The 15,196-nt window shown below is 38.8% G+C and overlaps 1 protein-coding gene across 1 annotated transcript in view; it reads left to right on the forward strand.

Annotated features, from left to right (window-relative positions):
- The window catches only part of PHEX (phosphate regulating endopeptidase X-linked), a 102,537-nt gene that overhangs the window by 34,379 nt on the left and 52,962 nt on the right, over positions 1-15,196 (forward strand). Inside the window, exons 10-12 of the mRNA XM_065648892.1 lie at positions 6,405-6,498; positions 10,733-10,861; positions 14,416-14,517. Of these exons, the coding sequence (XP_065504964.1) occupies positions 6,405-6,498; positions 10,733-10,861; positions 14,416-14,517 (325 nt within the window). The remainder of the gene's footprint in view (positions 1-6,404; positions 6,499-10,732; positions 10,862-14,415; positions 14,518-15,196) is intronic.

The following is a 15,196-nucleotide window of genomic DNA, read 5'->3' on the forward strand; positions in this document are numbered from 1 at the left end:
AACATAGCTGTAAAATGCAGGTAGCTCAGATTAAACATTGTCGATGTGCGCCACAGAGAAGCAAGACAACTTTGGGCAGTGTTATGAAAAAGTGTATGTGAAAACAACATCCTATTTTGAAACGTCATCATTGATGACATCTACGTGATTTCTGTGACAATTTTATCTCTGCTGAGGCTTCTTGCTCAACTTCAAAAAAAAAATATTGTTAGGCGGTTGTCTCCAAAAATCATTCTCTGTTGTGGCTGCAACTAAATTTACATTTCAGAAAAAAAAGACTACTTCAGAAGCGTTATTCTTATACTATTGCTCTCTGTCTCCAGTGACAGAATGCTTACATTAATACATACTACCTATAAAAGTAATACATAAGTCAAACAATAAGAAAAATAAAAGTGATTGATCTGCCTACAGATCATCAAACATCCTTACTTTATAAAATTCAGACAAATATCGTTAGTGCGCCACCAATTTTACTCTGCTGAAGAAAGCCTTCTAAATGGTTTGGGCCGTCCATGCTTTGTATCTCATAAAGTTAGTTATGTCAGTGGGGATAAAGTGGTGATCTAGAGGATACACATGCAGCAAGACAACAGAGAATTAGTTATCCCCTGTGTACGAATATGCTTACACACAAATATGTTCTCTAACTACAGAGTAAACACCGGGAGGCTTTTTCCATTAGGATCTTGTTCAGGGAAAATATGGCTCTAAGTGTTCAATAGAAGTTAAGCCAGCCCGTGTGTCATGGTAGAGGGATGCTGGAGTAAGGACAAGAATGAATGGCAATGCCCATCTTCAGCAAAGCTCAAGACCAGCTTCCTGATCCCTATAGGCTGGGGAGGCAGGGTGTGGGCAAAAGCAGCATCTGATTTCCAGTGTATTCAGGCTGCGTATCTTGGAGCTGATAATGGTTTAGGCATTTTCCGCTCCGTCTTACCATAAGAAATTTGCATCATAAAATGTTAGAAATGGCAAGTAGAGTGCTAAACTCGACCCAAGCAGACTTCAAGTTCTTGTACGTAAAATCCATCCAAACACTCACTGCATGATAACAAAGATCATGTTTACCTATTAGATGATGATGTTCATTACTTAAAATGTCATCATTTGCTCCAGAAATAACCTTGTTATCTGGCCTGAGAAAATTAGGAAATCATCTTAATGTGAACTCCTGACAATGAGGTCTTAACATTTCCCTGTAGGGTGGACTCTGAAAGCTTAACAAGGATATTTTCTTTTAGGTAATCTAATTTGTCATTCTCCATATGATATTTTAAAGATTAGATTAACACAAACAACATGAATTTTGTTTGTTACAGTAAATATCTAGATCAATCAAATTCCTAGTAAAACATTCCAAAATTTTCAATTTGCTTCAGTGATTAGAACATGAATTAACTTCTTGTTATTTCAGGAAATGCAGTATCATTAGGAGAAGCTGCTGCTTTTACTGAGTTCGTATTCTTTCAAGTTACAAATCTTCTATACCTAAATTACACTTTTATTCCCGTGTCTTGTGTGTCACCTTCACAGATGGGCATTGTGCTCGCACGGGCACTGTTCAAAATGGCACAAAAGGTTGGTTCAAGCCCCAGTGAAGTGGCAAAGTGTGAATTTTGTTTCAAGTAGAGGGAAGAATGGAGACAAAATTAAGTCTGGCTACAGGAGCAATTTTGGCTGATGGAGGTGACAAATTGTATGGACTCATAATCATCATATTAAAAACTGCTCCTTTGGAGAACCCGCTAAACAATCTTGAATTGTGAAATCATTCACATGGCAATGTTACTAGAAAATAGCACATTGGCAGGGTGTAGAGCGAATTTAGTAGAATAAGGCTGTTATTTACTTGACAAGCCTGCCACACAGAATCAAGTTACCATGTGGAGCTTGAAATAAGTGCAGCGGTGTGGTTCAGAGGTCTGTCTGAAATTCCCAAGCCAGGGCACTGCTGTGAGTCCAGCCCAGGAGCATGGCTCTCCAGCAAGCTGCCCCAGAAGCCAAATCACTAGCCTGCAGCAGTTCCTGTCAGCCCTGGGCTAGCTAGCGTAAGTCATGGCAGGTGTTCATGCTGAAGTCACACCTTCTTCATGAGAAGTCTTCAGGCATTCCTTCATTTTTTTTTTCGTGTACTGACATTTTTTTAATGGAGTTTATATCTGGTACAGGAAATAGAGGTGTATATTGAAAACATAGATTGTAGCTGTGGTGTAAACAAGATGATGTCAGAGCTCTGATACAGCTGTGCCGTATGAGGGAGGAGATGTGACTGTGCTGGCAGCAGTTAGGAGCCCCTTGTATCTCTTCCCTGTTATCCGTGTGCTGGTACTTTGTGAACCATAAATAGGATACAATAAATCGCGTCCTCACTGGAGACATTTGCAGCTGTTGCAGGAAGCAGCTTTATAATTCTCATGGATATCAGAATGAATAACTGGTTTCCGTTGCCTTACTTTACCCCACTTTTGTAGTATGGGACAATTAATAGAGAAGTGCTCTGTAATTCCTGCAGCATAAGAGGGATTTTTCTTTAGAGAAGGATGGAGGCATTAAATCTCCGTTCTGGTCTAAGCTTGCCTCTGAAAAGTTAGTTAGAGGGGAAAGTTACAATAATTTGACTTGAACTTCTGCTCTAGCAATAGTGACAGAAGTTTTCCAGTACTTATAATTTGGTTCATGACTCAATTATGAATACAATTTTCAAACAGATCTCAAAATTTGTAAAAGGGATCTTTTTCTTGAAATGTCAATTAATTTGTCCATCTAGCTCATATTAAATGTGTCCTCTTTAATTGCCACTCTGTCTGATTAAAATATTACAAAGTCACAGAATTTTATATGAGCAACCTATTTTATTCCCAGGCAGGATAGAGCATTCCTTAGTAGATATTTATAGTGCTGGTATAATTTTAACTGTCACAGCAAACAAGCTGTCCACCACTTCCTTTGGAAGTGTGTATCACAATAATGGTCACATTGGTTTAGAAAGAGCCTACACTTGTTTCTGTAGTGGTAGTTTTGAAGTTAAAATAGGGGACTATGTACTGCACTCTTCTGAAAGGTTACAAAAACAAATGCTCTCGTCTCATCAAATGAGCAGAGAGGAATTGTATGTTTTATTTGTGTGTGGAATTTTAGTTCATGTGAAGAGGTTAACTTCTCTGAGCTTATTTGTGAAAGTGGGATGAAAATCACCCCAAGATAGCCACTGAAGGCATTTTGTAACAAAAAAGTGTCAGTTTTTAAGCCAAATGAAGAGAACCAATTGATTATAAGTTTGTATAATTAGTCAAGAATACAAAATGATCATCCACCAAGTAGGTAAACAAATTCAGACAAAAATATGATTTTGTTTGGTTTTGAAAAACAAAGAACACCTTTCTCCCCTTTGCCTCCCCCAGAAAATAAACATACCTCTGGCTACCTTCCTGTTCTTTTATGTGTCAGTGGATTCTGGCGTGATTACAATCAGGAATTATTTCAATCTCATCAGACAGCTTCGTTTTAGCACTTGTCGGCCTGCTATTCTTTCCCAAATTAAAACAAACCTCAATTAACTGTGGGATATTTCTTGAAACTGACAGCTGCCTTCGTTACTTATGCCTGATACAAAAGTTTTCAAATTCCTATTGATATCAGTGTCTTTGAATAAGTCACCTTTTTGAGACTCATCCATTACAAATTTAAATCTTTCATTCACTACCAATGTGACAGGTTCCCCAACTCAAACTTAAGGACAAACAATGCTGGATGAGAATAAGAAGCACACAGGAGCAAGAATTGGTTCTTTTTGTAGCAGCTAAGTACTGAATTGTAACAAATAATTGGTTTATGATAGTAATCTATTTAGCTGAGGTTGTTTTACCTAAGACTTTTGATCAAAATTATATCTTCAAACCTTGAAATCTGCAGGACTTGCATAAATATTGTTTTAGATCCACAGAGTAGTTACTGCAGAAGCATGGATGCTATTCAGCTTTGCTGAAATACCTGAGGTAGGTAGCTGTGAGGCTTGTGGAGTACAAGTCATTTAGAAAACCAGTAAGAGCTGACCACTTTTAGGGTGCCTCAGTTGCCACTGAGTGAGAAAATTCTACACTGTCAGCAACGTGTTAGGGGAAAATCTATACTTTATGGTATTTATTAGGTTGGAATGAATTTTTTATGACCCTAAGCATTATCTCAAAATGGTTTGATAATCTAAGAAGAGCTAAGTGTTTTGGCTTTTGTAACATGTGCAGTGTTATAAATGTACATTATTAATGCTAAAAAGCTTTTTCAGATATGTTTTATGATTATTGTGGGGATTTTTGTGTACTATATGATGTATCTGTATACTAAAAGAGGGAGTATGCACAAGGTTATGTGGCATGTCTGAAGTTACACCGAGTTGCATTTGATGGATTCAGACATGAGTGCCAAGGAAATGAAACGGGAGAAAGATTTTACACTAATGCTATGTGAAATCCCCTCTCCACAGTGTGAGAGATGAGGAGGAGTATAAAAGGCCCGACTTATAAACCACAGCAACTCTCTGCTCCCCAGTAGAAGTTGCCACTGGCTGCAAAGACTACAAAAGCTAGTGGGCAGCAGGTGCCTGCCTTTGAGGTGACAGCTGGCTTGAGATCACACCCTCAGGTTTTCCTGTCTGAAATAAGTTGGCCATACTTCTGACCTATAAGCACACGAAGACTTAACTGATGAGAAGCACAGGCTTTGCCCAGGCTGTGACAGATGCACAACCGCTGTGCAGGTTTACATGGGTATGCACACTTGTGTTAGCTTCAGTTCATCTGGAGCGGCCTGCAGGGACAGCTAAATCCATCAGCGTTGCAGAGCACCTGCCTTCCCTGGCCACTTGACACTAGGCCTGACCAGACTGGTTTCCACTGCATGTCTCAACCAGCTCGTGGAGAGCACACAGCCACCTCTCTGCTCTTGGTGTAGTGTCCCACATGGATGTGTGCGTGCTGGTGGAGTTACGGGTTGTCACGTGCTCAGTCACTAATAGACAATACACAGCTATAGCTTGTCTCAAACCTCTCCATTCTCACCTCTTTATCATCTCCCCAGCTGAGTGACCAAGAGTGTAAGCTTGCAGAAAAAATGTTTCTTGAGCTGGAGGCTTTGTATGGGTGATCTGGAGCTTGGTTAGATGCAAAACTCAAGTTATGGCTCGGGCAAATGCTACTGTGAAGACAAGATGCCTGTGAACTGTGTTTAAAATCTATTATGATTCAGAGGAGGGGGCAGTATGGGATGTGTCCATGAATGAAGGTGGTGGAGTGCCACTGTAGGAACAGCTATGCTGCTCCACAACTATGGCAATGGGAGGTTGCAGAAATTGGATTTTTAGAGAAGGGAGTTGTTCACATGGTCCATAACAGCATCTTTGATTGCAAAGGAACAATTTTCATCCCAGTGGAGAAGTCTGTGACCTGCTCAAAGTGTAACATATATCTCAGTGTAGAGCAAACAACTTTTGGATGTCAACAGCTTTAGAGCAATGACCATCCTTGAAAAACATGTAATCTGTAAGACAAGATAAGGATAATACCTTTAGGCCATTACTGACCTTGTTATGAGACTGTTTGAAGCTGAATTTCACAATGTACCTTTACTTCATACAGCCACTGCTGAGCATGGAGAGAGCTCAGTCTAGACTAGATAAATCCTCCAGTCAAGTGCTTGAAGCTTTAGAAAAGGGGCATGGATGTCAGGTCTCCTGAGAAGTTTGAGCAAGTTCTTGGATCTTTCAGCCTCAGTTCTTATAAGATTCTTGTTACTGAGACTTCCCTTTTTTTCTGGTATTTCAATTATCCATCTGTAAAATGAGAGTGATAATACTTAAATAACTCTGTGGGTAGTAAGAACTTCTTTTAAAAGCATATTGATAACTTCTAATGAAAGATACAAATATGAGATAATGATAGTATATATGGGATGGACTGTTATCTATTTGGTTTCATAGTTAGAATTTATGTGTCCTACTAATGAGGAGAGATAACATCCACTTTGATTTACAAAAGAAAAATCAGTTATTTTCTTATCTCTAGATAGAACCTTTATCCATCTCTTATTATGACACAGTTCTTGCCACTTCTATGGAAAAAGAAAACTGCCTTTTGAAAAAGCATTACCTAAAAATGACGTACTAGGAGATGGACTTTTTACAAATTTCCTCTAGAAGATGGTTATCACAGTGCAATTACATATTAACTTGCTGCAATAATACAGATTCTTCTACATAATAGGGATTTATCAATTTGGTCATCACTCATTAATTTTCAAGGTGAGATTTCAACCATTCAGTAGAAATGTTTATAGAGATATTTCTGTGAATGCTTTGCGGTACATCATATGCATTTAGATGTCTGATAAAAACATGTTTGATTTAACAGGACTCTTGCCAACTATCTGGTGTGGAGGATGGTTTATTCAAGGTTATTTAACCTTAGTAGACGTTTTCAGTATCGGTGGCTGGAATTTTCTCGGGTAAGTTAGAGCTTTTATAGCATTTACAATAGTACTAGCATTGATGCTGTTGATTGCCCTTACAGTTGCTTATACCTTTGCAAAACACGAAATGTATTCCATGCTGGATAAATTTCTTGAATAAACTTTTCTTCTTGAAGACTACATCTAAAACAGTTAAGACATACATATCCTTGCATATGTCACTAGGGAAAAATGTCCAAAAGGACTCCACAAAGGAGTTTTTAAGACCTCCCCCTTAAGAAGCTTAGTCATCTTATGCAGAAACTTGAAAGCTGAAAGTTTGAGTTACATTCCAGGGCTGTGACCTGTGCTATTCCTGCAGGCCAAGCAGATTTGGCCAAAATCTAAGCTTTGAAAAAAACTAATGTTTATGCATGCATGAAAGTAGCTCTGGTAAAACAAAAGTCTAAGATTTCATCTTTCCTAAGCTTGCTCAAACCTCTCTCATGCTCTAGTACCAACTTTACATGAGCTCTAGCACATACATACACCAGTTGTTTCCACAGATAAGCCAATCAGGCACCTTCTAGCGAGGAGTTGCAGAAGCCCCAGAAGACATTAGTCACTGCCCCAAGTGATGAGAGCAGTGCTAATTATCTATTAAGTAATATGGGCATTTATGTAAAATGCACACATTTGTTTAAATGAATCCTGAATACAAAGCCACCCTGGTAATCCTCTGGGCAACATGAGGGCTCTGTAAGCAAACCAGGGTTAAAACTGAAACATGTTTTCTGATCTTGTTTCCATGCTGCCTTAGTTTATATAGTGAGCTTTTTGGTTGTTGTTATGAAAACTAGCTGCTTGGTGACATCATGGCAACAGGAGTCTGTCACGATGCTGCCAGTGATGTGGCATGGAAGATGTGGGTACTCTGTCCTCCGTGGTGAGGTGTGCGGGTGGCTAATTGAAGTGTCCTTAATGTCTTTCCTGAGTGGTACTGGAACAATTCTGAACTGATCATATACCTAAAAATAAATTCCAAAGGGCTTGATGGAAACTAGACCAAAAAGGCAGTCTCTTATACTTCTGAAATAATATTCAAATCAGTCTTGTAAAAGATGCCATTTTCTTTATGGAAAAATGTGAGAAACTGGCTGTCAGAACCACAGCGACAAGTTTGTGTGTCTTGTCCTGGGACATTCCTTGCTAGCCAGGTAAAATAGATTGATGCTGGCCATCAGCCAGACTGCAGCATAATACCGACTTGTATTGAGTTACATTATAGCCAGAAAAATTCCTGGAAGGAAACTATAATCTTTGGTTACTGTACATTTTGATATGGTAACTAGCTGCTGTCACTTCTCTGGGTACTTTCTCCAGAAGCTTAGGGAGAAACCTAATTCAAGTTGATTCAATGCTTACTAACAATGTCATCAAGGGTTCCATGAAAACTTTAGAACAGCACAGTAAGGGCAGTGAGTCAGCAGCTGATTTCTATTATCTACCTCTGGGACCTGGAGATGGAGAGTTGGTTAAGTGCAGTAAACTGCAATAGCTAGTAGTTAATAGCTAAATCTAAGCACAGTAAACGGCTTGGGGGAACAGGCTTCACAAGTCAGCAGAAAGGACATGAGAAATTGAGTCCAAACCAAAGGCTTTGTTGAACCAATTTACCTGGTCAGAGGCTGGAGGACTAAAGGCACACAGGTCCTTCGGGATCATAAAGAGGATCCACCAACCACTTACCATGTACGTAAAGAAACCATTGAATGACTACTAAAAAGACAGGACCATGAGTTGAATCAGTGACCCTTAAAGCAAAGGATATCCTTCATTCATTCAATGTCACCTATCATAAGCATATTATTTTTTTTACCAGGTTCTCATTTTCTATTGGTGATTTTTACATCTTACATGTAGAAATCCTAGCATCGAGACTCTTAAACTCATTTCAAAGAGAGGGGAAAAAGACATGATGAAACTTCAAAAATCTTCAGGTTGAGAAATAGGACAGACCTGCTGACTCTAGAGAAAGTGCTTTGATTACTACATCAGCAACTCTCAGCAGCTCCTCTGCAGTGGCGCAAAAAGTCCTACCAAATGTGCAGTGGCACCTGGGGAAGAGATCATTTAAGTGATGTGGAGCTCTGAATTGACTGGGAGGGCTTGCAACCTGCTATTTATAGTCACTGTTACTACCTGGAGTTCTGTGTTTTAGAGTGGTACATTAATATTAGGAGGACCATTTTGAGGGAGTTCTAGTTGGCTGTTGTAATGTAAATATCAATAAACCAGCTGTGAGATATAATCTGTTCCTCTCAGCTCTATTTTTATTGGTGTTACACCCTGTGCTGCCTTTCTGTCCTCCTTACAGTCAAGCCTCCCTCAAAATAATGATAATTATTATGTTGTAATAATAATATGTCACATTCTAAAAGCCAGCTCTGTCTCTTGACTCTTTCTGTGGCTGGTGTGTAGTCAGTTTTTGGAAGGAATTTCAAGCTCTGATGATTAATGCCATGACTCCCCTTCTTTCTGTGCACCAGGAAAAAAAATCTCCATTGTGGTTTTATTTGGACTCTGGAGAGAAATTTTCTTCTGTCTTTTTTTTTCTTTTTTCTTTTTTTTTTTTTTTTGAGTGCTGTGTTATGTATGAGGGATGAAGAATTTAGAAAAAGAGTTTATTTTCAAATTTGGCTCAGTTTAGGAAACTATTACCTTATTATGTATTGGTTTGCCTAATGTGGTTTTCTTGTAGAAGCAACATTCTCTCTGTCATTGAAAATCTTTCAGTGCACATACAGTATTAATAAAAAGCATTTGAAAATGCGTTTCACTGGTGTATTTAAGTATGAGTAATTGATTAAGCTTAATTACAGACAATATAATGAGGAAAATCAATCTTTGAACTACCAAAATATCTGGCCTTCAGTAGCTGAGGATTAAGGTACTCTATAATTTTCCAATGGAATATTTTCCTATTGGAAAACAACAAACCCAAACCCTTCAGTTTTGCTAGAGGTTTAATCTTGGGCTCAAAGGACAAGACTGGTAAAAAGAAGAGGCTCAAAACCTGCTAAATCAGTGCTTAAGAGGCTTGTATAACCTGTGAGAGGTCAAAATCTTGTCTCACCTGACCTGGTCTGGTGTTGAGAGTACTCTGCTTTTGCACAGCTGATGAGTGTTAACTACTGGACTGGGATTTTGCTTGTTCTCTGTGGAAAAGCTTAAAAAGCTCCTTAAGTGGAAAGGGAACCCTTTGAACCTTGAAAATAACAAAAGTTTCTTAAATCAACACTGCTATTGCTTACATGGACCCATCTCATATTTTGTTGTGTGTATTCTGTTTTTAAATGAACTTCTATCTTGACAAGAAAATGTAATTTTAACTGGGTAAGCCTCCATGGTAGTAACATTCTTCTTGTGAGAAACAGAAACCAAGGCAGCAATGTACCTGAGTTCTGTGTTGCCTTGCTCATTGGTGTGTTGAGCATCCTTGTCTATTTCATCTCTGAAGCTCATGTGTGGTGGTGCATGAACATCATCAAAGCCTGGAAGTGTCTATTCAACCACCATTTCTTTAGTAAAATACACAATCTATTCTACCAACATCTTTCTACTGTAACATGGAGGGAGATTTTTGGGAGACAAACACATATTCAGAGTTTAGTGTTCTTGATGATTCAAACCTTTTTTCTCCTGAAAATATTCTGTTTGGAAAAGGGACTGAAAGCAACAGGCTGTGGTAAGAGTAACCAGACAGGTAAATGGCAAAAGGTGTGGACACATACCTACCAATGTTAGCCATTCTTAGCGCAGATAGGTTTATCACAGTGGAGAGCTCTGTAGGAAGTGTTTCATAAAGACTGACCTAGTTTTCGTGAAGATGATTTCCCTAGGCTTCTCAGTCAGTGGAGAGAGAGAAACTTTTTGGAAAGATATGTCAGAGCAGGGATGAAAGTATCTCTCCACTTACACAGAAATACTACCGAGATTAGTCTAAAACTGGCACTTGGTAATGCCTTCCCATAACTAGCCCCCTAAGCCTAGCTTCTCTAAGTCATTGGCATTGTACTGTTTCTAAGTCTAAAAATCTTATACCTATTTGGTGGAATTCAAAAGCTTTATCATAGCACTTGATGAAAATGGAAATAACTGTAAAGTAACATTATTGTTTCCTTTGGGTAGCTATTTGACAAATATGCTTTAGGCTATACTGTATGTGGATGCAGACTTGTTCTTCTTAAACAGTATGATCTTATGACCTACTACATGCACCTGCCAACAGGTCATCCATGGAACCACAATGTTGCTGCCACAGTGGGATAAATGTGTGGACCTCGTTGAAAGCACGCTTCCTTACGTTGTGGGTAGGATGTTTGTGAATGCTCACTTTCAAGAAGACAAGAAAGAGATGGTGAGTCCTCCAAGGTCTCTGTCTAGAAACTTTCAATTAGTGGCATCCTCCTCACAAATTTCCTCTGATGTTAGACCAGATTTTAAAAAGAGATGAGTTTCTTACAAATGCTTAAAACCAACCAAACAACCCCCCCCCAAAAAAAAAAAAACCCCAAAATGCTCAAGAAAAAACAAGAAGAAAATTGAACTGATTTGAAGAAATATCACTTTTCTGTCTACTTGGTCACTGCCCATTTCTTCCATGTGCAGCCCTTCAGATAAATATGTAGCCAGATCAAAACAGGCTGAACACCATTAATTTGTGTAAATAATGAGAGCAAGGCTGTTCAGGATCAGAGTGAGTGGTATCAATGAGAAATGATTTAGTATAGCTAGTGTAACTCTTCCTAGTAAAGTTTTTACTGACTGGTCAAAAGAGTGGTCAAGATCTCTCTGCTTCAGGGCTACTCTTTTAAAGCTGAGTGTGCTACTCCTGCAGTCTAAGCAAGAAAAGTGTAACTGATGTCTAGCCCAAATTTAAGGGGAGGCTTAGAGCCACATAGTGAAAGTTTATATTTGTGATTTGAATCTGTTTTTCTCAACAGTGAAGGAAACTATTCTTCCATGCTGCTGAGTTCATAGAATAGCTTTTAGCTGGACGTTCATCCTAATTTTAAAACTTCATATGTGGCTACATTATCACTTCACTTAATATATTCAAATTATTAATTACCTTTTACAGTTATTTATGACTTATTTTCAGTTCATTTTTAAATAGGGTTTTCCAATATCTGCTTTTCCAGCCATTGATTTTCCAACAGTAATCAGTTTAAAATTAATTTAGTCACTGAACTTAGCTCTTGGTGCAGGAGAGGCACAACGGTTTAGGAAATGTGAAATAGCATCCCACATTGGGACCAACAGCTCTGTGGTAGTCTGCACAGCCCTGGCTCAGTAGCTGGAGTTTGTCTGTTTGACTTTATCTAGTTTGACTGTTTTCTCAGGGAAGGGCTCCATTTTAGACAGACCAACACTCTGATCTGGCTTGTCCAAATCTTGATGATGTGTGTTTCCCTCTCAGGTTCTGCATTTCTTTTACTACTTGGCTTCAGCTGGAGTTTCCTCTCTCAGATCCAGCTTTTCAGTTCCCTGATTCTTGATCAAGCTTGTAATGTGCTATCTGGTGGGTCAGTGGCAAAAATATTTCTGGGATATTAAACAGTATGACCCCTATGCAGGATAAGCAGGAAGAGAAGAACTATAAGAAACATACACTTTATGGAAGGGATGAACATTTTTTTCATGTTTGTATGTGTGAGGGAAAATTATGAGAAGCTGATAATGTTTTCTGTTGAAATATGACCCAATAAGATATTTCTTAGTATGTAAATTCCTTTCAGACCAAATCTTTGAAAAATTATTGGAATTCACAGTAGCATCCACAGTAATGCATATAAATGCATTTAAAATGCATATAAAATTTACAGTGTATATCTCAAGATTCAAACTTACAGTGAACTGCCCATGAAGATTAAAATTAGATGCAAGTGAAGCTGCAACAGGTTTTGAAGTGTGCTTTTCAAGGTAATAATTTGCGGTGTTATCATTTTCATCTCGCTGACTTTCAGTTCTATTTCTCTTTCTTAAGCAGTAAGAAAGCACTTGAGAAAAGTGGTCTTATTTATACAGTGTTGTTCCCCACCCCACCCCCCCCCGATTATGGTATATATCTGTCTATGATAAGCAAATCCTGAGTTATGGATAATGTGGATTCTTTTTCCCCCATGTTTTGTCATTGATGTTTCATACCTTAGATACATCTCTCCTTTTATCAAGAAAGACATTATTTGTTTCTAAATATAGCACCATTCCTAACCCAGAGTGCCTGCAGTGTTTCTTAGAGCTATGCCTGAGCAGTTTCAGTAATAACTTTGATAGCAGGAATAGGTTTCTCCCCCTGCCCCCTGCAGCTACAGCTGGTGCATAAAGCCTAACTATACACCAGGGCCCAGCTGCAGAGCTTGAGTTTGAAGTTGTAACCTTCAAATACAGGGAGTTCACCTCATTAGTGCACCAAGTTAATTGAGTCAGTGCTCTGTCATCAATATCTTTAAGTTACCCTATTCCCTGGGATGCAGTTTACTGTGAACGTTGACTGTTTAGTCATCGTTAATGCTAGATCTGTTCCAGTTGTCCCATATTGTCTCTAAAAATAAGAAAATGTTTTTTGAAGAGGGTAGAAGAAAATGAATACTCAAAGGAGCTTTGGCGTCTTTTGTCTGGCTCCCCCACAAATAAAGAACAGTTCCAGATCAAAATATACATCTGATACACAAATGGCAATTTAGCTAAAGGTAATGGTACTTTCCAAGGCTTAGTCCTTGCTTTTAATGACATTTCAGAGCTACCAGATCTATAGAATAAAATTAGATACATCTCTGTACTTGACATTTTCAATAGTTTTAAATGTAACATAACTGATAACACGAAGATCCAATAAGTCTTTGTGTAATGATTATCTGTCATGTCTTGTGTTATCGCAACTCTGGCTTGGCCTGTGCTAAAAGATTCCAGTGATGGCTGGATCCCCTGAATTACCTCACTTATGCAGTATTCTCAGTGCCTATCTGTCATGAGATTCGTCTATTGATACAAACAGAAGCAGCTGATTGCATACACCTTTGTGGTCTGTGCTGCCAGATGGATGCATAGGCATGAGGGCATTTCTGCTCTTTAGACTGACATAATACATCTCTTTGTCATTGGATTTCTTGTTTTCTCTTGTTTCACGGTTTTCTTACTCCGCATACTCAATAAACACTCCTATTATTATTTTTTTTAATTGCTTGTGATATGCTTCTGGCTTTGTATAGGTGTCTGAAGAAGCAGCCAAACTAAAATGATTGCATGTTTTCCTAGCTTTGCACAGATGCGAGCTGTCACTGGTGTTCAAGACCACAGAAGCAGTTAAGGCTGCTGTGAGGCATGGCTTTTATGCCTGCAGTACATAAAGGATAAGAATACTTCACAAATACAGCTAAATACAGGCTAAATATTTTAATACTGCTTTGTATTTGGATCATGATACTGTCAGCCCAAATTCAGTTTTCTGGCGATATTAATAAGGTGTGTTTCAGTCTGACATAAACGAAGCAAGGCTACTGATGCCCTCCCTCTCTGCAGAAAATGCTTTATTTGTGCAGGTGCCTTGCAGCTGGCTCCTTCTTCTGCATGGGCTAGCAATCTAGAACCCAAGTCTCAAGTCTCCCCAAATCACTGCAAATCTCCCGGTATTTTTTATGATTTCAAGGCAGACATTCTCTTAATTGTGACATGAAAGAAACAGCAATTAACAGGCTGTGTGGTACACCTGAAGGAAAAGGAAATGGAAAGAAACTTATTTTCAGAAGAAGTGCCTGAGGACTGGAGGAAGAAGAAATTTGCTGTCAAGAATATAAAACAGATACTGTTTGCTTTGGAATCATTCATGGTCTAACCAAATTCATTCAATTTCTTACAATTATGCTGCCATGAAATATTTTACTCGGGAGGGATTTGCTAAATGTTTTGCAGATGGAGGAGTTGACTGAAGGAATCCGCTGGGCTTTTATTGACATGTTGGAAAAGGAAAACGACTGGATGGACTCTGAAACAAAAAGAAAAGCTTATGAGAAGGTAAAAATATAAATGTTCAATAAGTAAATTCCTGTTACAGTGAAGATTTTACTTGTGTGAGAAGAGAATGTCATGGACTGTACTTGCAGTTCCAGTTACCCATTATTTTGTTTGTGAAGGGACATGTGCCACATTTGTTTTGCTAGAAGCTGAACCACCTGAACTCCTGCTTCAGTGCCAAAGTTATTTTTGTTACCTTGTTCTTTCTCTCTTGCCTTCATCTTTCCCTGTCTGGCTGATGTAGACTGTGAGCTCATTTCAAATTTGCCTGTACAGTGGCTTTTCTTGACAAGGTCTTGAGCTTGATTGGGATGTCAGGGGCACACCAACCTACAGATACAAAATGGTGTTGAAAACATCTGTGGCAGCTGAGGGTGTTTGGTGTAAAGATGGAGGATCCAGCCTAGAAGGGGATATGAGAAGAGTCCAGGTCTTGTACCTTCTTCAGTGTCATGGTGGGAAGCCTACCTTGAAGGCAGTCTTCTAGGAATGCAATGAGCATCCCAGCTGAGTACCTGTCTTCCAAGAGAATAATGTCAGTTATGAAGTGTTATGATCAAGGATGGCATTGCTGGTCCTGATTACTTTCAGATGAAGTGAGAATAAAATGCAGGAGGTAAAGGTGAAGGCAGGAGAAGGTACTCAAATCTCCCTTTTCACTCTGTTCCCATGTTTACAG

This window comes from Caloenas nicobarica, chromosome 1 (assembly GCF_036013445.1).
Source record: "Caloenas nicobarica isolate bCalNic1 chromosome 1, bCalNic1.hap1, whole genome shotgun sequence".
In the NCBI taxonomy this organism is placed as follows: domain Eukaryota; kingdom Metazoa; phylum Chordata; class Aves; order Columbiformes; family Columbidae; genus Caloenas; species Caloenas nicobarica.